General features: G+C 38.1%; 2 protein-coding genes and 1 pseudogene across 8 annotated transcripts in view; 2 read left to right on the top strand and 1 right to left on the bottom strand.

The window, feature by feature from the left end:
• Nucleotides 1-988, top strand: part of LOC148720526 (uncharacterized) — a 1,712-nt pseudogene extending 724 nt beyond the window's left edge.
• The window catches only part of LOC111325669 (gamma-aminobutyric acid receptor subunit gamma-2), a 20,773-nt gene extending 9,020 nt beyond the window's left edge, over nucleotides 1-11,753 (bottom strand). The window contains exons 1-5 of one of the 6 annotated variants that reach the window (XM_088738580.1): nucleotides 11,550-11,753; nucleotides 3,796-3,919; nucleotides 3,340-3,467; nucleotides 2,735-2,802; nucleotides 2,240-2,451 (exon numbers count right to left, since the gene is read on the bottom strand). In XM_088738580.1, the coding sequence (XP_088594706.1) occupies nucleotides 2,240-2,451; nucleotides 2,735-2,802; nucleotides 3,340-3,467; nucleotides 3,796-3,887 (500 nt within the window). In that variant the 5' untranslated portion in view covers nucleotides 3,888-3,919; nucleotides 11,550-11,753. Of the gene's footprint in view, nucleotides 1-2,239; nucleotides 2,452-2,734; nucleotides 2,803-3,339; nucleotides 3,468-3,795; nucleotides 3,920-9,477; nucleotides 9,836-11,549 lie in introns of those variants that run through there. The other 5 variants (XM_022929526.2, XM_088738581.1, XM_022929523.2 and 2 more) reach the window with 5 other exon arrangements.
• On the top strand, nucleotides 6,065-19,133 carry LOC111325668 (gamma-aminobutyric acid receptor subunit beta-4). 2 transcript variants are annotated; one of them, XM_022929522.2, is made up of 9 exons: nucleotides 6,065-6,301; nucleotides 13,782-13,903; nucleotides 14,469-14,536; nucleotides 14,968-15,179; nucleotides 15,300-15,382; nucleotides 16,015-16,137; nucleotides 17,232-17,632; nucleotides 17,867-17,929; nucleotides 18,526-19,133. In XM_022929522.2, exons 1-9 carry the CDS (start codon nucleotides 6,195-6,197, stop codon nucleotides 18,778-18,780), a joined length of 1,434 nt encoding a protein of 477 aa, XP_022785257.2. In that variant the 5' UTR covers nucleotides 6,065-6,194; the 3' UTR covers nucleotides 18,781-19,133. The 2 variants fall into 2 exon arrangements, with proteins under 2 accessions (XP_022785257.2, XP_022785256.2); XM_022929521.2 differs by lacking the exon at nucleotides 6,065-6,301 and adding an exon at nucleotides 10,339-10,603.
• Nucleotides 19,134-24,243: the final 5,110 nt, after the last annotated feature.

Genomic DNA, 24,243 nt, shown 5'->3' on the forward strand with positions numbered 1-24,243 from the left:
ACAGTACTGTGATGACAAGGATATTGATTTATTTCAACCCGGAGTACACAATGGTGTCGAATTTCTTGTCTCTTTATACAAGGCTGGTCTTGGTTACAGTGCTGTTAACACAGCCCGCTCTGCCCTGTCTTCCCTCTTTATTTTGGACAGCAATGAAAAGTTTGGAGATCATCCCTTGGTTGTTCGCTGCATGAAGGGCATTTTTGAATTGAAGCCATCCCTCCCAAAATACACTGAGATATGGGATGTTCGTGTTGCGTTGGATTATTTGAAGACCTTTGGTGCTTCCAGTGCTTTATCCCTTAAAGAACTCACGCTCAAGTTAACCATGTTGTTGTGTTTTACCACTGGCCAGCGTGGACAAACTATCCATAAGTTTGACATTAACTACATACAGGACTTAGGTGATCGGTACAGAATGTCTGTCCATGAGAAGCTAAAGCAGACTAAACCAGGAAGACATGTAGAGCCTATAGAACTCTTGGCCTTCTCCGAGGACAAGGAACTTTGTGTGGTGCAACATTTGAGGGAATATATCCATCGAACTGACCCTTTGCGTAAGGATCATTCTCAGTTATTGTTAAGCTATGTCAAACCCTTTAAGCCAGTAGCAAGGGACACTGTTTCCAGATGGGTTAAGCAAGTTTTGCAATCTGCAGGGATTGACATAACTAAGTACTCTGCTCATAGCTGCAGGGCTGCCTCTACTTCCAATGTTAAGGTTAGGGGTTTGAACATTGCTGAAATTATGAAGGTTGCCGGTTGGTCAACTGCGAGTACCTTTGCGAGGTTCTATGATAAGCCAGTGTCCAATACTTCAGCTAACTTTGGCTCTGTACTTTTGAATCCAAGTGCCAAGTGCTCTGCTAGTTGCATTTCATATTTTTGGTTTGTTCCGTTTGGGTTTTTATTACCCTTAATAAAATACCCTTTTACTTGTAGTACTGTTTCGTGTTACAGGACTTTGAAATCTCATGTGACTTCGTAGTGACGTAGACTGATGACAAGATAGAATTACATGATTAAACGAGACTTACCTGTAAGTTGAATTTTGATCGAGATTCTGTCTTGTCATCAGTTCGGAACGAAGGAGTCACATGCCGTTATTCCCTCCCTCCCTTCCTCCTTCGTTCCTTTACCAATCACTTTGTTCCTGTACCAATCACTTTGAAGACTGACTAGAAATGCGCATGCGCATCTCATGTGACTCCTTCGTTCCGGACTGATGACAAGACAGAATCTCGATCAAACTTCAACTTACAGGTAAGTCTCGTTTAATCATGTAATTAATTTGATTTTATCAACTGAGTTGATGTTACTTACCACCGTAAAGGTTTCTAAAGCTGAAGTTACGAACGTCAGCATTTCTTCAGTCTAAGAAACTTTTTATGAAGACCAATTCATATATCTTGTTAGACGTTTCGTTGTGTAGAATCGATGAGTATTTTTACGAGTTGTTCCGTAAAAATACTCAGCGATACTACACAAAAAAACGTATAATAAGTTATTTATCATCCAACACTCTAAATTTTTATTTCAGTGCGGGCGAATTTCGCAGATATTTATTTGCGGAGAGTGCGTGACAGAAGTATGCGAAGCGGAACGGAATATTTGGCGTGTTGTCCTGTTGCTGGCTCTATTTTCTTCAATAAATGAAGAATTTCTTGGTCGTCTGGCTTTTTTATTCGTTCAATATATCTAATAAATTTGGATCTATATTTTCCGCCATTCCAACTCTTCTCCGTCAGAAATATGAAAATTGTCCGCGATTGTTTTTTTCGTAACTTGAATCCAATTATTTGCTTGCGCGAGGCGAGTACACCTGTCTAACCGGTTCTCTGGAGTACAAATACCGCGTGATATTTGTACTCATCTATACACCGAATGCAAATATGGCGTCCAATTTGAATTTCTATTGTTTTGGACTCACTAGCCTCGTCTTCACGTGGAAACACAAAAGGATTATTACATGTATGAGAGGCTAGTGAGTCCAGAACAATAGCAACTCAAATTGGACGCCATATTTGCATTCGGTATATGGCGTTATTTGTACTCTACGGAGTGTAGTTGGAAAATAAACGTTCTTATCTCACTAATGCGATGTCAAATATTCACAATCATGATCAATTCAGTTGAAAAAAACCAAATTATCTTGTAATACCCCAACCGACGCAGCACCATAGTTTCTTTAGAAACTTTTTTTGTTTACCTCCTTTATTAAGTCTCATCCATAGCCTACCTCTGACTGAAAATTATTAAACCATCTCCATAGAGTACCACGGTGCGTGTTTCCTGATGCACGAATGTTTTCACAGCATTTTCGAAGTAAGTATCTGGTAGCCAAATTTCATTTAGTGCCTCCTGCTGTAGAGTTAGGGCGATGTCTCTACTGCCAAATACTAACCTGGTATCTTTCCATATCTGTCTTAAGTACACATCAAACGTAAATTCCTGGAAATTATTATGGAAAGAACATAAAAGCAATGTTTTTATCAATACGCACACTGACTAATGTATTTTTAAAGCGATGCTCCATTGTCAGAAGTATTTACCAAAGAGTTAGCAATAAGCCATGCTATTTTTTTGAAGTTTTCGCAAGGTGCATTTTGGGGCGTTTAGAGTCACATCTGACAACGGACACCGGTCTTAATTTATTAAATAATTTAGTATCAATAATATAATAATTCAGTATTAATAATAGAGTATTAAAGAAAGGAGGGAACTTGATTCTCACCATGTCTTCAGTACGAATGTTCCCAATGGACAAAATTCCCAGTGACACTGTTATAGGAATTGCCCTTCCTGAAAGGAAAGAAAACAAAAAATAATAAAATAAACCACGAAAGAAAATTTAAAACAAATAATGCCATACGTAGTAAAGACATGGACTAATCGTGTCTCAGTCATAAGTTATGGTTGTCTAAAGTTTTAAATGTCTGTTTTAAATGGCAAATGTCTCGAAACGTCAATTGTCAAATTGCTTAAAGGGAGTTCTCAGCGGTTGTTTGGCTTGGTAAAGCAAAAGCGTGTTATAATTGTAATGTTTATCAAACCAAGAGCTTGAAAACGCTTGAAACGTGTCCAAAAACAAAAAAATTGGCAACCACCAAATGTCATGGGCATACCCCTGGACTGTGACCTTGTTGTTAGTTTGCGTCCCAAGTTCATTTGACAAGAATATTCAAAAAATTGCAGGGATGGTTAACCACATTCTAGATTGTAAGGGGGCAGAATTTTAATTTATGAATTCAAAGAGAAAGACAATGTTTGTGACAAAAATGCATGGAAATTTATCAAATGGGTACAACGTTATGAGACCTTGGGCCAAATGGCTCTTACTTGCATAGTCAGGTCTCAGCCTTTTGTCGTAGTCTCTGAAAAGTTGTTTTAAGATTCCCGTGGCATTATGGGCTCCATTGACTGGTGGGATGGTTCCGTTAGCTACCATGGTAAATACATCTGCCTCGCTTGAATTAATTAGATAAATAAATAAACATCTCATCATCAGCTGCAGCTGTTTGATTATTACAAAGATAATCTCGTTGTACTGGTTTCATGCCGACTACGAAGACAAACTTGTTCGTCTGAATTTGATATTTGAGTCGAAGATAAATTTCCACCACAAAAACGCAACTCAAAATATCGATAAAGTTATTGTTATCAATAAATGTTAACATTCGAATAGATGTTTTTCTTGAACCCCAATAAGCAGTATATCACTTAAATATGGCTAAACCCTTTTTCGAAATTCTCCAATTTTATATCAAATTATCTTGTTGCTTGTTCTATACTGACCTTTCGTATCCATCTTTCTGAGAATTGCAAGCTAGCGTCAAAATTAAACTCATCTCTAAGTAGAAAAAGCAGTAAAAAGTACGGAGGAACATCACAAAGCAAACCTACTGACTGATTCTTGAATCTGCGAACAAAATCAAAACAGTTACAAGATGTATAAGTCTTCCATGTGGTGTTTCTCACGATATAATTATATTTATTAAAAAACTAGGTCATTGGATAATGCAATTCAAGACTTTTTATTGGCTTAGCCATTATGGTATATCAACCAATATACCATAATCTACAAATATGGGAAGCGTACGTGTCAGCTTAAAATTAAAAGGGAGCTTAAAATTCAGTAAAATTTAATAATTTAATTTAACGTTTTTAATAAGACAATTATTCCACTCGCGCTGGTTGGATATGAGATGATTATAGCCAACTCGGCGCTACGTGCCTCGTTGGCTATCTATCATCTCATGTCCAACGCGCGCTCGAGAAATAATTGTTAAATATATATATAATTAAAACGTTTAGGCGATAGGAGTCATTCCTGTATAACTTAGCAGTACGTGTCATGTGGAACCTCTGTTATCTCGACAAACGGGTTCATTTTCTCGTTGGATAAAGTGAACTGTGATGACATGTTAATGATAATAATAAAAATCTCTTATTTGGAAGCTCCATCACAATAGTGGTTTACATAGAGGTCCTAAATACTAGATGTGTATTATATAAAAATACAATTAATATAAAAATTTGAGCCAAAATCGAAATATAAAAATGATTACAACATATACACTGCAAAGATATATTTATGATCGAAATTCAAAATGCTATTTTGATTTTTCCGTAAAAAGAAAGATTGTCATGATGTTATGACATTTTATACCAATGGGCGCCTTGTAGTCATTCCACGAATAATCAAAGGCTTCCTATACAAAAATTTGTTTCGGTGTAACGCAGACGGAGAAATTCTGAAAAATATTTTTTGTTCTAGTCTACTTACAGCCATCTCTTAGAGAACTGGGGATAGTATGTTAGCAGGGCGAGGCCTTATCCTTTGTTCATATCATATGATCGAAATTCAAAATGCTATTTTGATTTTTCCGTAAAAAGAAAGATTCCAATTCTTTTTTAAGTCCTCTCTGGTCAATTAAGTGCCGCCTTGCCCGCTGGATCTAAAAAAATTCCCTGACTGCAGGAATGACCAGAATTTTGCTAGACTGTAAAAAGAAAGATTCCATTTCTTTTTTAAGTCCTCTCTGGTCAATTAAGTGCCGCCTTGCCCGCTGGATCTAAAAAAATTCCCTGACTGCAGGAATAACCAGAATTTTGCTAGACTGTAAAAAAAAATGAATCTCCTCCAAATCTCTGCAAACTCAAAACTGTATTTTAGATTCCTTATGAAGATGGCAGGTAAAGTAATACAATGGGGATTTTTTTTTTTTGTCCAAGAAGCTAATTTTAAACTACTGTAAGGCTGCGTAGGATTTCCATACTGTTAACAAAAGATCAAAACTTTGTTGATGCCTTACATCACCGCACGACGCCGGAACCTTGTTATTGTAACTAAACAACTGGGTGTTGGCCTCACATCTTGTCGTTTCTGTTCGTTTCCAAAGACTTGTCGGCGCAACTAACTAGAAGAGCTTTGTTGGTTTCTATCTAAAAACGCCCTTAGCGAGATCAAACGGTCATTCATCAACACTTGCGCCTACAATGGTCATGACTATTTGGTCTCCCTCAGTTTCGTTAGCATGAAAAATGTCCCGAACTTTGATACTTTCACACAACTACAAAATTAATTAGACTTAGGGTATGAAAATCATTGTCAGACACGACCGATTATAACTGAGATTATTGAGCGGGAGCTGAACGCAGCGGGTATAAAGCAAACTAGCGATTTTAAGGGTTGAAGATTTACTATCAATTGAGTTTAACTGTATTGCTACTTTCTGTAAATTAATTTTTCGCACAAAGGGCTGATATATATCCGGGGAGAATATTTATTGAAAAGAAACAAAAGATAAAAAGAAATAAAATGACTTTACGAGTTTAAATTTGAAGTCAAAATTCTGCTCTCAATCCAGCGAGAATTTCCATAATAGATCACGTCATCTGGAATCCCTTCCACTAAGTTATAAACTTCCCTTGAGCTAATATTTCCATATTGTTTATAAAAGACACTTAACAGCTGTTGTTTGGAAGCTGTAGGACATCATCGAGACCCAATGGGGCTATTCTAACTTTTCTGTCGATAAACAGGAAGCCTTGACGCATGTCAACAATATTCGTTAACCGTTCCCTATATTTGCTTTCTCAAGTGCCGATTCCCTATCAGAAGTTTCCCCAATATAGATATTTTAGCGACATTAACAATTACGAAGCTACGCAAAACTCCACGCACGAAGGAAATGGTTTTTCCTCCCTGTTTGCACGCAACTATTTCAATTTTGGCTTGGTGGAGTGTGTTTAGTCCGCGCCATGCCAGATGTCTTGATCAGGATGTCAATCAAACACGGTAAAATGCATGATAGAGAATCTGTCGTATATAGAACGTAATGACAATTTAAACTTACAATTACATTTACTATTTCCCATGAGATGGATGAATCTATTTCATAAATTTTTTATTTTTTGAACAAATCTGAATGTAATTTCGACCAAGACAAAACATAGAAAAAAAACTGCTATCATCTCAATATATCCATGATTTATCTACAGATTATTGATAGCTTGAAAATCTGTTATTTTTATTTCCTTATCTATCAGATTAGTACATTATCGTATGGCCCTGTTCGCACATTTCTAGAAAAACTATGACGGAAAGCTAAAGTGTGTGGAGGCAGACGGTTTGACGTGGGCCGCTCCACGAAACAGCCGTTCGGCCCTGCATTTGCATTCTGCAAGGAACTAGAAATCAAAATCGTAGGCTTTAACTTTAAATAAAAAAGAGTGGAGAAAATAAATGATATTTTTTGGAATTTTTTGGTTTGGTAACACAGAAAATTATTTGGCTCGGAGTTCATCAAATCATGACCCCCTACTGACACAATAAGGGAACTCAAAATATTTTGAAAGTCACTTTGAAATCAAATTTGGTTCTATAATAAATGCAGTGCCTGTATAATAACGTTACAATGAGGATGTAAAATCCCTTTTATATTTGCGTTCACCTCCATGCAATATGTTTGAACATTTTATTCTGCAAATGAAATTCGAATTCTAATTATTTACAAGTCGAAGATCTGTCTTGAATTCTTTTGTTTTCCAACATTTTATTTGACCCGTATTATCCCGCTCATCCAATTGCATAGAAAGAATGTTGAAAGCTGACGTGTGTGGGGCAGGCTGGATCGTCGTGAGCTGGTCCGAATGAAAAACTGCCCAATCCCCACATGCAGGGCTCGACGCGGGAATTCAAATAGGCTTTAACTTTCGATGAAATCAAGATAAGACAATAAGTTTTTTTTTCTAATAATATTTGAGTTTCTTTTTTTTGACTCGAAGAAATAAATGACACTTTTTAGAGCGTAATATTTTTCGTTGTTATCCAGCGGTCGCCCTTGAAATCAATTCAGTGGCCTCCCAATTAGTTCTAAATTTTCAATTTTCAAAAATTTTAAGGTTTGGTGGACACATGAAAGAAAAATAATTGACTACTTTAGCCCAAGGGCTCAACTTTCCCCGCCCATATTTGGCTCCCGATCCTGACCACGAGCCAAATATTCTTATTCATTATTTGCGTACACCTACTCGTGGAGGAATTTGCAAATACAATTTAGTAAGTCAGATAGTGAATTTTGCTTGGATCGGATAAACAAAGAGCATAGCAGCTATGACACCCCGAACACGGAATGTAATCAATATTTTGTTAAAAGGTTAATATCTTTGGCTTCATGATGATGCTTAATGGTTTTAATGAAAACTAAAAGCTAACGAAGTTGCAAAACCATGAACATGCAACGTTATAAGCACCGAATTTTATGCCTTTTTTCGGAAATAAATCTCTTTTTTATGAATTATTATTTTATTAGTGTTAGAAGCCGGCGTAACTATCTCACAAAAAGACACGAGTGGATAAAACGCTGCATTATAGACAAAGTAGAACTGCTACTTACTAGAAGTTAAGGAGCAGTTATCAAAGGAGTATACTGCTCTTCAATGAAAATCCTAGATTAATACAATTTTTCTATTCGAAACTCTGATGATGATAATAGGACGTCTTATGAACTTTTAGATGTGATAATGGACCTCTATAGTTTGCATGCTTTGTTTTTCCAACTAAAGACTCGGGGGACCCCCACCCCTGTCTATTGTAATTAACGAGTACATATGCACGTAATAGGATGATAACATTTGAGAGGAGCTTTCCTCTAAAGTTTCATCAAATCACATGGGGAAAAAAAATATAAGGTAGAGAGGTCTATTGGTCCGTCGAATTAACGAGCTGTGGATGAATCAGAATCGTTTGAGAATTGTGACAATTAGCATGGATTTTTATTACTTTGGTCGTATTTATTCGTGTTTTCCCAATATTTGTCAATGCAATTGAGTTGATTCATTTACTGAGCAGTTAAAAAGATGTTTTTCTTTGCGAATATTCACGCAAGTGCCTTGTCATCACGTCTCTTTCGGTTAACTAATATGTCGATCCACGTCCCTTGTCCCACTGCACGTCCCTTGCGCGTGATGGACATGAATCATGCTGTAGCATACCGTGATTCTGGGTGAAACATCAGCCAAACATATTCACAACTCGACAGCTCTCATTACGTCAGAGATTTAATTCAATAAGAATTACATGTGAGAGAAACAATCGAAATTAAGCCGTTATTTGCATACTCATCATCCAGCATTCTGATAAAAATTTAATCATAGGATATTTTCTTTTCTTGTGATACGTTTCAAATGATCGGCCAAACAAAGTTTTGAAAAAAGGTAACATTTTTTTCAATGTAATCGTTGAAAATTTTCAATTTTAATTGGTTTGTACACCGAGGGGTTCCGATTCGAGCTTGACTTCGTGAATACTTGGGTGCCATTTAAACTAATGTAATGAGTTTTTGTTAGGCTTTTATCCATACTCCTCTAAAATCGACAGATCTTTCAGCTCTCTGGTTACATTTGAAAATATGCATTACATGTTAAAAGCCTCCAATGGTCTAACCTCAAACCAGATCAAGTAATCTCATAGTAAGGAGTGCCTTACTCAATACGGATTAATTTGCCTCTGAGGGGGAAGCTTTACATTTGCCAAGAAAATTGTTACAACACTGATACAACTCATCCCATTAAGTACTTTGCTCGAATCAACTCGTATCCTTTGCAGATGGGGTTGGACGCAGACTTGCAATTTTAACTAGTTTAGTAATTTAAATGTTGGAAATTGGCCTAAAAACAAAAGACAAACGTGCAATAGTGCCTTATCTTGCCTATCTTATCTTTTTTTTGCGTCATATCGAGAGTGTTAATAAATTTAGGTATACACATGTATACGTTCAGCATCAAAAAAGGCTAAAACCATCATTTCAATCTAGAAAACATGTGTACCGCTCGTTTGTTTAAGCAAGCTTTGACGTGTGTTAGGTCGAGCTATTAAAGATTTTTCACTAAAATGTTTCGTCGCTCAGCCTACGGGGAATAGGAAGGAAATAGGAAACTTTACGTTATGAAATGTTATTGATGATGGCTTACCTAGTTTTCCTAGCTTGAAGATAACATTAGTTCTGTTGCTTCATTAGGGCAGCTACATGTATAGAATACTAATTTTATTTTTTTTTCTCATGGAGAATTACCGCTTGGTGACATTTAATTGTCTAGTGACATAATTAGTGGGGGCATTTTTTGCAAGGCCATCAAATTACTCCAAGCTATTCTGAGGACATACATACATACATACATATACTTTAATTAATCTCGAATTTGGAGTAGCTAAAAGATAAGCTAGTATCTTCGAGTTACATAAATTACAAATCGAGGATGAGACTCACCACTTGCAGTTAAATTCTTAATTTTTGTTTTTCTGAAGACTGCTTCCAATATTTACTTTCACACCAGACATAAAATGCTTTCTTGCTCATGTACCTTTCTAAATGTAATTTCTAATTTACCCCACAGATCTTGCATATAATTTACATCCCAAATCATTCGAAATTCTCTTTTATTTCGCCTTTCCCGACTCAAATACATTTGAGTCGGAACAAATGGAAATGTGTTCTCCGTGTGGTTCTTACAAAAAGATATAGAAATAAATTAATTAAAAAAGCCTAGAAGCTTCACTCCTTGGAAGATGTTATGTTCATCAGGTGCTCATATTCAAACACATTAAAAAAAAGGAAGCGAAAACTCATCATTGTTTTAAAAATTCATATATTCCGTGTTTGAAGCCTTAATGTAGCCCAAATGACACATTTTGGTCAGATAAGTTCGCTCCAAAGCACTTGATTGTAAATTTGCCATCAACACTTTCAGTAAAACTTGACATAAGTAACCATACCACCGAGAAATCTCGGAAAGGCCGTTGAGAAGGCAAAATGCACAACAGAGACTCAACATGAATTTTCATGCCTAGTCAAAAAACCTCAAAATAGGTTGCGGATAATACTGATGCATTATTTAAAAGCTGGAATCACTTGTTTTGTTTTAACATAACGATCCAGACATAACTATTTCAGCTACTCGCTCAAAGCAAGGTTTTTAATTCTTCTACTCGGATGATGTTCAAATTCTATATCAGGGCGTTTGGTGTCCTCCTGCGTAGTTTTATGGTTTTGGCGAATATCTGTCCAGTCAACGCTACAAAAACAGATGATTCCAAACGGTAAGGTTACAAGACATAGTTACTGTTGATTCAGTTGATGTAAACGATAAACAAGTGTTGCATTGACTAAATACCTTGGGGAGAAATTCCTTCCCCCATTTTATATTTTTAGAAGTTGTAAATTTAACTTGATCTTTTCCTCCTTGCCATCATGTTAGGATCGAGGATACATATTTCGTCTATACAATGAACAATAAAAACTTTAAACTTCCCATGATTAAAGGCATACAGTAAGACGACTCTGATTTGCATCACACTGTATAAAATTTGGACTGATAAACAAACCGAGTAATAGATATACGAAAAATTCAGTTCAATTGGAGAGATTTCATTTGCCAACAGCAAACCAGCTACTCAGCTATTTGGCAGCAACAGACCCAAAAACTCATCATCAAGTCTGACCAATATTTTACTACAGTAGTGAATATTAAAGAAGTTAGGAAGGTGCGGTGTATTACGAAGGTGACTTCACAAACAAATTCGATCTATGCATTTTAGAGTTTTTTTTATGTCAATGGTAATTTCTCCGGAATTGTTAACTTACAATATTACCGTATCCTCTCTTAAATTTATCATTGCTCCATAACGCGAACTATGAATAAGACTGAATGTAACACTAAGGAAGTTGAAAAGATTTGACTTTTGTGCAAGGCATAGTCTTCCAGAGAGGCAAACGGTTCTGAGCTTTTTAGTACATTTCCTGTCCGGAAGGGTGATTAAGCATCTTAATTGATCTTCTATTTCCAAAGGAAGACATTATGTGACTACAGAGTGCTGGGACATTTTCACACTTATTCGAGGCCTTAAAATAAGAACATTAAGATGAATTTCGCTATCGTGTTGCCCACTAGCTTGATAACGACAGTTATATTAACTAAACCAGGAAGAAAGAGTACGTAACATAAAGTTAATGATTTTTCCAAATGCAATCTGTTACAGACGTTACCTTGTATCTCATAGTGCAATTAAGGAATGTACGCCAAAGTACCACTTTTTTCCCTATGACGTAAACTAGTCGATATTGACGGTTTTGGTTTTAAACAGCCTAAATGAAAATTAACTGTTTACCTTAAAGTCATAAATATTTAAGACCGAGAATAAGCAGACTTTAGCAATCTCATTGTTATTCGGTTTCCCGCAAAAATTGTTGAGGTCGGGTGCTAATTACCATATTAATTACATTCGATCTGCGAAATTACGTGAGCATGAATTTGAAACACAAGTCCCGTTCTAGATCGTGAATGTCTTTTTTTTTTCGTTGTATATAGGAGTCTTTGCTTTAATTACGATCTACATAAAAATTGAAATAAAATCAGATTTCCTGAGCAGACACTCTGGGAAAAATCGACACCTATGTCAAATGGTGAATAACACTGTAAAATAATTCTTTCCGATTTAATTTCATGTTGTTTTGAAAACATCTCGCTAATCTTGAGAGTTACACCTATTTTTAGGGCTAAAAAAAGCCGTAGCTCACCGCCGACTTTATTTGTTATTAGTCGCATGTAGTCTAACCTCAACTTGATGCAATTAATAAAATGAAACTTTCAGCGGACAAGCACAATTTAAATCTCAGTGGGAGTCTCAATAGTATATAGCATATTTCATTTTATCAAACTGTTTAACGCACAAAATGGGGAAGTCACTTGAAATTTTTTCCTCACAGAAGTACGCAAAACTACAAAAAGCTTTCAATCATTTTCTTTAACTTAAAGCAGTATCGACCAAGGTTCATTCTTCGACAGATACCTTTTGTTTCAGAACATCTAAATATCCACAAAGAAATTGCTATTGAAATGTTAAATTATGCACGGATGATGAACAACATTTTTTTTTGTTTTTATCATGCCAACTTCGCATCAACCACACTGTTATTATGACTATAACCGTCTTATATAGAATTTCCTTAGCTAACCCCTGTTGTTACAAATACGCATTCATAAGCGCAATGGATTTTAGTCATGGCTTTTCATGAAGGGTAATTATTCCAAACAGCCATATTCGCCACTGCACATAGGTTATGGTAAAATCGATTGCTGAAATAAATGAAGTTAACCCTAACGCTGCTGGTCTCTCTCAAGAATAGAGCATTAAGTCCAGCATCGACAAATAAGGGCTATCAGACTAGTCTGGTGTTAAAAAAAAATAATATCAACTAAAAAGCTTTCACGGTGGTTTCAGAGAGCCTAGACCTTCTTATATCGTGGTCCTTCAAATGAAACATGAATCAGATCACTAATTCCAGCATTGAGCAAAGAGCTTAACCGCATACGACGGGTTATTTAAGACTAGACAGCTATTAATCTTTTGGCGCCAGCATTGTTTTAAGTATGCCATCATAGCGTTTCTTTTGTGAAGCTTATGAGGTATCAACTTGATTTTTTCCTGTTTGTGGCTGTTTAGGCAAAATGATAAATGACGAGCTTGACTCAATGAAAAGCAACGCAAAGAAATGAAGACTAACATTAATGGATAACTGAACAGAGAATTCTCGAAAGCGTCAAGTTTGACATTACCTGATACACAGACCCCGCTGTGAATTATTTTCAAAAAGAGGATATTCATCGATTGCGTGCTTCTGGCATCTTTCCTATAAAATAGCTCTTACTTGCTACATCGTGTAACATTAACCGCGGGAGGTAAAACATTAAGAAATTTGTAGAGAAAAGGACTCCTTTGATACGATGAACAATTAAAGTGGTCTGAGCTTACTTTTAAGATAATCCATCGTACGATAACCCCCATTTTTGGTATTCTTTAGAGGATCGATAACTTTTGCCCAAGTCGACATTCCACAAGGTGTCGATCTTTTTTCCCATGAGAATCGTATAGGCAGCACACGCACAAAGGTTACATAACTCTAGGAGCCAGAACACTTGAGTACAAAATGAGAGAAGAAAAAATAACATAAAAAGTCAGAATGACTACATTTGCGATGATGCCTCCGTGGGAATTCACTCTCCTAGTTTGATCGTCTCTTGCATGCCCCAAATTGTCTGTTACTAAACCTAGAATAAGTTGAAGTTCACGGTACCAAAATGGAAAAATGATCTCTAATTTTAAAGTCCATATTCCGATGATCTTCTTATCGAAGTTGCTTGAAAATAGCACAACGCCTGAAGGCTAATCCAGATATATATATATATATATTTTTTTTTTAATACCACCCTGTTTACAGAGCTGTAGAGGTTGATATAGCAGATGGGTCTCTTCCACCTCTGACTGAACCTCCCAATGCAACAGCCATTTTGGACAAAATGTTTGTCAACTACGACAAGAGACTCAGGCCCATGTATGGAGGTAAGATTACTTCTCTGAGGATCGAGAAATAACTTCTCCCTGTTGATAAAGAAGAGGATTACAGTAGTCGAAAATGTAGCAAGAAAAAAATATTAAAAAAAAAATACTCTCCTAAACCAAACCATCCATTTGCTCTAATATTTCAACCGATAGAGGTTCGCTTCTTACACGCGCATTGCTAAAACTTGTACCATTCAAAAGATGAAAACAGACATATCATCGAGAATGAGCAAGTATTGGCAATTACAGTTAATTACGTTTACAGTTCTATTTTAAAGATGTGGGCCCAGAGAGAGACAAAATAATCTTTTAATGCCTGTTGTTATCATCATTTCTCCCTCAAAATCAGAAATTAATTTTAAAGGGGCAATATTCCATACAGTCGAGAGGTTTATACATGTTTGATGCTTTCGTAACTTAAGGCCAAATACAGGAACTCATGCAAACGTAAAGTCAAAGTTTAACGTCGATCGGTGTGGAACACTTGTAAAATCGGCTTGTCAAATCTCTCGCCTCTCTTGAAACTGCTAAATAAAGATGACACTGTTTTTGATGTTGTTTTTAGGAGATCCTGTTTACATCTACGTGTCGCTGGGCTTCCTTTCCATAAGCCATGTGACAGAGGAAAATATGGTAACTAGATTGCATAGTATTGTAGCCAACAGAGACATTCACTCGATGATTTCAATGACGGGCGATTATAAGGTACTATAGTACAGGGGTGCGCGGTGGCCTCATCAGTAAAGCGCTCAACTCCAGATCGAGTGGTCCGGGCCTGAGCCCTGCCTGGGGACACTGTTTTGTGTTCTTAGGCAAAAGACACTTCACACCCACAGTGCCTCGATCTCTCATTCAGGTATTTGATTGAGTACCAGCGAAATTATGCTAGCAGGAAATTGATTAAAAGCAGACTACTAAACCAAGCAAATTCTCATTTAACCCACGAGGAGGCTCAGGCGGATGCCACACTGAACCATTCAGAAGAGTTATAATGTTTCCAAACAATACAACCAATAGTTAAGGCATACAACAATACTCTTCCACTATTTACTTTCTGACCACAGGAATTTAAGGGAGACATCTACATGCGCCAGTTCTGGAAGGATCCAAGATTGGCCTACGGTGACAAGAATTGGACATTAATCCTTCAAGGAGATATTCTCAGGAAGATGTGGTTTCCAGATACGTATATCGAGAACGGGAAGAAAACAACCATCCACGATGACACAAGAACAGTCATTGTGTTCGGAGACGGAAATGTGTTTTATTCCGTAAGGTACAACTTAAAGTTTGAAATTGTTAAAAAGAATTGACTTAACCGATGAAAACTTAATTTTCAATCAGGATGAAAATAGATGACTGAGGCGACCATTGTATTCTTCCTTTCTTGTTTCAGGGTCACAGTGAATGCTATGGGATTGATGGATTTTAAAAACTACCCAATGGATGTCCAGCTATTCTTCTTCAGAGTACTGAGTTGTAAGCAGAAAAAGATATATGTCCAGCTTTCATTGCATTTATTACTCGCCAGTGCATCAGAAAATGTCAGAAATTAAAATATCTCGGGTAGACACAGTGTCGAAAGTAAACATTTCTCCATTTTGGAAACCCAAAGAAAGCTTAAGAAATGCAAAAAGTACTCAAACTGGCAATGAAACGTACAAAGAATAAGTTTGTTTTGTAAATGATTGGCATATCAACACGGGTTAGAAGTATTATCAAACAAAGCAAGTCAGGTGAAACAAACAGGAAATTCTGGAAAGATGTTATTCAGTGAATGACATAGGCAAACCTGCAGAAAAAGAACTCCGAGTTCTCCCATAGGAGTCGAAGTTACGACCCTCCATTTAGTACATCGGATGTTCTACAACTGAGTTATACACGACTCGTGGCATGATAGGCCGTTTACTACTGGCCCATGGGGACAAACTTCCTGCATAATGCTATGATAGAATGTCGATATGTAATGCCTATGTGGAATTTGCCATCTTCATTTACATCTTTAAGAACATTCTTTTTTTGTCTAGGCAGTACTGGAAACCTCTCTACAAACCATGGAGAAGTATCCATGCAATTAATTCATTAAATAATGAAACCTCACTTTGTTTTAGACGGTTTTGACATCACTCAGATACGATACAAATGGATTGGTGCATCGCTTTACAGTACAGACATGGCAGAATTCTACGTTATGAATCAAACACTTGCCAGTGACAAGGTCAAATACATGATAGGTAAGAATTATTTCCTTCGTCAATAAAACAGTAGATAATATCATTTTTCGATAGCTGCATCGCTCTCGAAATAGGTATACTCTGGGTCGGGCGTTTTGGTTTCAACCCAAGTTATTCATGTTGTGTTCTTGGTCATGTTGAATTTTTGGTAAATACACTTTTCCTCTCGATACCACTCTACATCCAAAATGGTATTACAGTTAGGTTTCCATCAGCGCATTGTCTGGGAAACCTTGAATTAGATAGTGAGCTAAAGGGGCAACCTCTTTCCATTTAAACCAAGAAGTTCTAAAGATTGAAATACATATTCCAATCTTTCTTCCTAATGATCATTGTTTAAAACTTTATACTTGACTCGATACTGGAGCCCGATTTGAATACTAGTAGACTAGTGCACTCGTCATACTTGTCATTAGACAGCATAAAATATGTTTCCACGTCATGCCCGTGTAATTGGTCAGTACCCGTCATTGGTCAACTGTCGTGTTCTAATTTATGGAAAAAAATTCTGATATTTTGTTAAATATTCGATTAATTTATAACTGTTAGTTTTCTGCCGTCCATTCTGACTGTATCGTACTCGTAACAACCCAATCCAATTCCTATCTGGCGGACGTCCCAGTTTGATATCATCTCGTATGACCGCCATATTGAGTTCCCCTCGCCGGCAGCTCTTCTTCGGATTTCATGTAACGCTCACCTGGGGAGTTCTCTTGGGGGAACTTTGCGCGACACTTTAAAAAGAAAGGCTGCAAAGGAGGCTAGTAAGACAATAAATTGGAAAGGACTCTGTGTAAACCACAAGACTGAATCAATCGACTTTAATCAACGAATACTTAATCAGAAAATTCTAACAGTGACAGAATAAAACGGGGCGGCCACGCTTAGTAAAACAACACAACGAGTACATAGCGAGTACAAGTTTCGACATGGCGGTTCTCTCATGCACTCGAGCACATGTTTTTTAACTGTTTCTGCGCATGTGCCGAACGCACACCGCAGGTTAATAACATTACGGTCTAGACTACTAGTCCCCAGATTCCACAGACTCCTCTCGGTCCTGTTATCATTATTTATTCTTGACAATTGTTCAGGTTGGTTCGATTATCTTGACGTCAACTTTCACGTGCGAAGAAGGATTGGCCATTATGTCATACGCATATTCTTTCCCTGCATTCTTTGTACGGTTGTATCGTGGCTGCCATTCTGGATGGATCGAAACGAGATCGGTGACCGCGGTGCCCTAGGCATTACCACGCTACTGACGGAAGTCTTCCTTCTGCAATACACCAACGACTCAATGCCACGTGTCAGCTACGTAAAAGCCGCTGATCTGTTTTTAATTGTCTCGTTCGCTTTCACCTTTATGGCCTTGCTGGAAAGCGTCATCGTGTACAATTACAAAAAGAAGTCTTTCATGGCGGAAAGTACCCAAACAAAGTCGCTGACTGGTGGAAGAACGTTTTTCCGTAAACGCACTGCCAAAGTTGAGGAAGTTAGTAGGAATATTTCTTTTTTTAAGTTGAAATTGGGTGTAGGATTTTGTGCCAACCTGTATTCCTGACACTCCTTGGCCCATCATGACCCTGCACAAACATCCTGTACTATCTTCAATTATTTATTTTAATCAAAAGATATTTGTTTTGTCTAAACAATGTTTTTTTGTTTGCCGTTTCCGTTCCAGTGCAATGAACTATCATTTGTAATTCGATTCGTTTCTCATTTTCAGGTCTGTAAGGCAGGCACTGTGCACATAAATGGCTCATATATTAACCCGACAGTACATGCTGAGGTGAGGAAAAATTCACTTTTGATACTTGTGCCTACGAGTCCATCGGTTTGAGTTTTGGTTTGTCGTGTACAGGTTTTTATAGATCTTATTATTTATATATAGTTGCACCGTTTGTCTGGTCATTTGTCAATTCGTCTGACGCATGGAATGTACATTTGCACGTCTTGGGGATAGACTAGCTGCTTACCCCCGAAACCTCTTCCTTGCTGTCTGCACGATCTTAGAGGCTGTCCTTCATTGCTTTTTGTCTTTTTGGTCGTCTTCCTGTGTGTCCCCTTCGCCCTGACGAGGGGCTAACCCTAGAAACTTCAGCTTTAGAAACCCTTTAGGTGGCCAGTTACATTGTCAATTCAGCTCATAAAATTAAATCATCCTGTCTGTCCATCCAGGCTAAATGCCTAAGGTTGCACAGTTATCTGTTATTGTTGTTTTGTTTTTTTTTTTGTCTTTACTTTTCCACTAATTTGAATATCCACAGCTTTTTCGAAAATTCGTTTCATAATGACGATAGTACGATTAAACGCCTTAACGCAGTTGTGCAACAAACTATAGAAATTTACTTTATAGTCGATATTTATTTTCAATAATATTTATAGCCAGAAGACCCACCACGTCCATTACCTGAACCTCAAGGAAAGAAAGCCCCTTGGAAAGAACCAGAGGATGAAAAGCAAGAACTTCCCAGATGTTCTGCGCTGTCAAAATCGAAAATCCGCAGCTACTATACTAGCGTCAAGAGCTATTTGGCAAAGACCGATCTCAGTTTTTTCATCGAGATGTCCTCCCGCATTTTGTTTCCCCTCATGTATATCGGATTTATCGCCTTTTTCTTTGGGAAATATGGAATATAAGGTTAAGAACATAGAACGTCTGAATTTTTGGAGGCATTTATTCGGTTTACGTTGTTCTCTTATTTTGATATTTTTTGAGAATCATAGCAAAAACAAATTGTAGTAAAAAAACCAAAGGAGTTAAGGAAACAGTCAATGAGAATTTAAGAATGTTTAAGTTTTTGATTTTGTGATTTGCATGAGTGATAAAGTAATCATGTAATTTCGAACGCAATTTCACGCTTAAGATCATTATTCACTCACCGCTGCTAATAGGTGTAAAACTTAGATACAATATCAATAGTAGCTGATACGAGACAATAACAATAGTAGCTGCTATCTAAATGAATAAAGGCTGATAGTTTCGAAAGAAACTGTTTGGGGCTGCGTCGGTGGGAGGAGCGAAATAATTTGGATATATCAACAAAGTTGAAATGGTAAATTGGTCACAGTAACGATTACAAAAGCTGACGTTTCGAGCGTTAGCCCTTCGTCGGAGCGAATAGAGGAATTGTGGGTTGTGTGTGCTTTTAAAGGCAGAAAATGGAGCTACGTTATTGATGGGAACATGGCAACGAGAAAAATTTCATTCCACTAATTTGTTCTTATCTTTATTCTTGTTTTTCTCGTTGCCATGTTCCCACGAATAACGTATCTCCATTTTCTGCCTTTAAAAGCACACACAACTCATCATTCCTCTATTCGCTCCGAAGAAGGGCTAACGCTCGAAACGTCAGCTTTTGTAATCGTTACGGTGGCCAATTTACCATTTCAACTTTGTTGATAGATCCAAATTATTATGTAGCTGCTATATAGCTGTCTGGTCATACACGATTAAAATATTATAGCAAAGCTGACCGATGTGGTCGTGAAATATAAAGGAAACCCTTAGGGTAATAAGTGACAAAATACTTGTCGACTAAAACTAAAATAATCAACAAGCTACAGGGGCGGATCCAATAATTTTTGATTGGGGGGGTCCAAACTTTGGTTCAGAAAGGACTGTTGGACTCATTTGAGGCAAATTACTTCTCCCCCACACCCCCTCCCACCAGTCGCGGTTGCACGTTATAGTTCCTTGGTCGCTTACCGTTAACTTGGATTCATTGAAAAAAAATAGATCAGCCAGTTAAAAAGTGATACACGATCCTGTCGATGTAAGAATTTCAATTTCAAAGTTGTAAGCGTCAGGTCTGTTAGGGGGGGTCCGGACCCCCCGGACCCTCCCCCTGGGTCCACCACTGAGCTAAGGAGAGGTGAATAGTAAGCACTCATCTATTTAAGTAATGACTTGAGGTCGTACCTCAAAAGTAAGTTTTCCTCACGTTGTTCTTAATATGCAGCTCCTTATAAACATTCAGGAGCTAAGAATTGTAACCATTTGGCATGCGCTAACACCTCATCACTTGGTGTGTAACAGTCTAGGAATTACGGTCTGAACCGTAAATTGCCTTTTTAAACTTTGCGGGGCCAAATCTTTACTAAGACTTTGGGTGTAAGACAGAAGCGATCTAGGACCCAACCAACATAGAACTGCCGCCCAGTTAGCCCAATGAATAGTGCGCTGGACTGTTGAGCGGGAGGTCGAGGGTTCGAGTCCCGGCCGGACCAACTCAAGGTCTTAAAATAACTGAGAAGAATTTGCTACCTTTCTATAACATCAAGAAATGGTTAGATATTCTAGTCTTCTCGGATAGGGACGAATAAATGGAGGTCCCGTCTCCTGCATGGTTGGGGATAGGAGACGTTAATTTCCCACGCATGAGATTACTTTGTGATGGATGTCCTCCCTGGGGTGGGATGGGTGGGTTTTCTGGGCCCGCAGTAATTGGCGCAAGCTGTTGCGGTGTCCCTACCGGTTGGCGAAGCTAAATAAACTAAACTAAACATAGAACTGACCTAAAGTTCGAACTAAAAGGTTCGCAATCCGTCGAATATATTGTAGTCCAGCAACATCGTTATAAATATGGTGGCGTAAGCACGTTTAAAAGTAGCCTGCAGCCCCTTACGTTAAGTTTTGTCTTAAACTGACATTAAAATAGTACTTTTGTTAAGATGTCAGGTTGTTTATGAAACAGAGCTCCGCCGGATGACAGAGCCATACACATTGCGTCCGAATTCTTTCATAACTAGGAGGGTCTGGATGGGGGGGTACGAATGTCAGTTGTCAGTTAAAATTTCGGCCATTTATCAGTTGTCAGTTAAATTTTCGGCCATTTGTCAGTTGTCAGTTAAATGACTGTTAATGATTAACTTGGCAAGTTAATTACTACTTTCCGACCCTATAATTTTGGCTGAAAAGCACATAAAGCGTAAACTCGAAAATTTAGTCGAAAACTGATACAATAAGAAATGCTTTTTCTTAGTTCTGGAATAAAATAAGATCTTTCAAATGACTTTCAGTCACTGTTTAAGTCAGATACGATTCTTCTGAACACAAACATAAAAAGCGCATATTAACACACATATAACCGCGTAATCTTGAAAATTAAGTCGAAAACTGATACAATAAGAACTGCTTTTTCTCAGTTCTGGAATGAAATAAAATATTTCAAATAAATTTTAGTCATTGTTTCGTCAGTTACAACTCTTCTGAAGACAAACTTCTGTTTTTCCGTGCGCAACATTCCTTTGTAACCACTTAACGGGTCAAAACGTTGGAAAGAAGATCATCAGAAAGAAAACAAACTTGTGAAAAGTCTTCTAGCACAATATATTTGATTTATGTTTTGTTCTAAAAAGCTTCGATTACGGTTAGCTCCGATGAAATGATCAGAAAGGAACGTGATTTTGTCTACTTTTCAACTAGGTTATTAGAGAAAACGTGCCTTTGAAATCCAGGCGAAAATAAGCGCGAACTGGCCGCCCAGATCTAGAAACCGTAATTGGGGTAATATCTTCATCCTCTTGGTGAGAAAAGTCATTTTCTGAGTCCGAGTCATATTTGTCTACGTGTGTTCGCACCTCAGCAACTGCCACTTCAACGAGACAGTCGTCAACATTCCAACCTTTTGAAGTAGCTTGAACAGTTCCTTCGTCGCTGCTGAACCTTACACTGATCTCCCGAATTAAAATCGTTACCTAGTCCCGCCAACAAGTCCACTTTGGTGGAATCTTGTTGCTTCGTGTAGACGGCCGGTGGTAAAGCCCCTGCCTTGTCCTTGGTAGTTTTCTCCCGAACTGTCCTTTGCCTTAGAGGACGATACTTTTCCACAAATTCTTTCATAGCATTTTCAATCTCGGGGTCGATCTCTGCTGAAGGTAGAGGTCGCATAAAGTTAACATTTGCAAACTCCGTGCTGGTCTGAGGGATAGGATGGTAGGATTTTTCATGAGTACAATACTTGGCTGCCCATTTCGTTACTCTCTTCAACGACTCCTTGGTAATTAGTCCAGAGTCTTGGGAATACTGTAATGCGGTGAAGGTCTCGTGCTTAAAATGTGAAACTGCAAGTAGATTCTCCGAAACTGTTGTGAGTAATGTGCCTAATTCCAATATCTTGGAGATAGTCGTTGTTAATTGAAGCTATGCTGTTATGCAGGCGGCGCATTCCTTCTTCGAGAAGTTTAAGTGAGACTCGAGTTTTATGAGACACACGGTTCCTTCGGTGCCGTTGGTTGCTGTGGTTTCCTTTAAACTGTGCCCTTGTTTCACCTCAGAAACGGTTTTGTGATGTTGTCATTTACATCTGATACTTTGTCTACGGCATTTTGAAGAGACAATTATGCGTTCTCTATGCTTTGGGCTCCGATTCCAAAACTGTCATAGAGACTTCCAAGAACGACGCAGTTCCACTTCTAAGACTTCTAACAACGACACATTACGACACAGTACCACTGAGTCCCGACGCTAGTCTAATGCAACCTGTAGCCACATCCGTTATGAATAGAGTCTTCTCCATAGATCAGATGCCATGAACTTGCGTAAAAGAACACTTTTCATTCGTTCCTTCACTTGCTCCTTCCTGACCAAAGCCCATCAAGGTTTTAACGTTTTTCTCAGAAGGACTGAAGAACTTTACATTTCGATCCCCCGAGTCAGTGAACCCTAGCCGTCTTCAAATTCGCAAAGTCTTTTGATTTCTCTACAAGACTCCGAGTTGTTCTTTAGAAGTTGGTCAACTTCAAAGTGTGAAAGGTCGCAAAAGTAAAGGCCACCGTCTAGACCGACAGCTGCAAAGTAAGCTCTTTGTTTGAGAACTTCCATAGATATGATGTTCAAAATGCCAGTCGGGTAGGTCACGAGTCTAACTCCGGTACCAGCAATGCCAACTCCATTGTAGTGTAATGTCACTTGTATAATTCCTCTCTGGGCATCGTCTGCACACTACAGAATGTTTTCACTTGCAGCACAGATTGAAGTTGGCTTTTCTAAAGAAGGGCGAGCCTGGACAAGCTTCGAGTTTCCGAATTCATCACTTAAGATATCAAGAAGGTGATAAGAACAAAATAGTATATCTCTGCGATTATTACTGTGAAGCCATGATGTGCGTGAGAAGTGTTGCACAATGTAATTCGAGCCGGCTAAGAACCTCTCAAAATCACACGAAACCAGAATATGCCCAGCAGACAAACATCATGAAATAGGACAATTCAGTCGCATCACTACGACTCTATAAGATTTAACTTTTCATAGTCACTTTAGCTATGTCATTATAATCTACATAAAACATAATCTAGATAAATGCAAGAATGAGAAAATTCTGACGGCGCTTATAAGTCGGCATTTAATGGGCGTTTTACAATAAAGAGAAGGCTACTAACTGATATATTTATACCACTGACACCAAATACCAAACCCCTCCAATACATACTGTTTAATCCGCTTCCTGTTCCAGCCAGCATGGTCGGAAGCTCCAAATTAGATAGATAGATAGATAGATAATAATCTTTAGACAGGGTGCGTTCTCACAGAAGTGGTTTTCAGAACGGCCCTGTAACTACCCACCCAACCCACCCCAGGGAGGACATCCATCACAGTAATCTCGTGCGTGGGAAATTAACGTCCTACCCCAACCCTGCAGGAGACGGGACCTCCATTTATTCGTCCCTATCCGAGAAGACTAGAATATCTAACCATTTCTTGATGTTAAAGAAAGGAAGCATATTCTTCTCAGTTAATTTTAAGACCCTGAGTGTTGGTCCGGCCGGTATTGAACTCTCGACCTCCCGCACAGCAGTCCGGCGCTCTCCCAATTGAGCTAACCAGGCGGCGGTTTATTCCATTGCTAGTCCGTAGTTAACGCAAAATTATCGCTCTTGCCGCCTGATTTCGGAGCCATGTGATAAAGTTTCACATCAAAATCTCCGAGGCCATATTTACCAGACAACTCCTTTAGACCGAGGAACGAAGGGAGGTGCTTTTTCAGCGCCAAGACGGTTTTAACATCTTTGATAGGAATGCGGCTTCTGTGACGCTCAAATGCCGTTTCCGACTCAGTTCGATAAAAGCTTACAACAGCTCTTAAAATACCAGTATTCACG

Source organism: Stylophora pistillata, chromosome 11 (genome assembly GCF_964205215.1).
Source record: "Stylophora pistillata chromosome 11, jaStyPist1.2, whole genome shotgun sequence".
NCBI lineage: Eukaryota > Metazoa > Cnidaria > Anthozoa > Scleractinia > Pocilloporidae > Stylophora > Stylophora pistillata.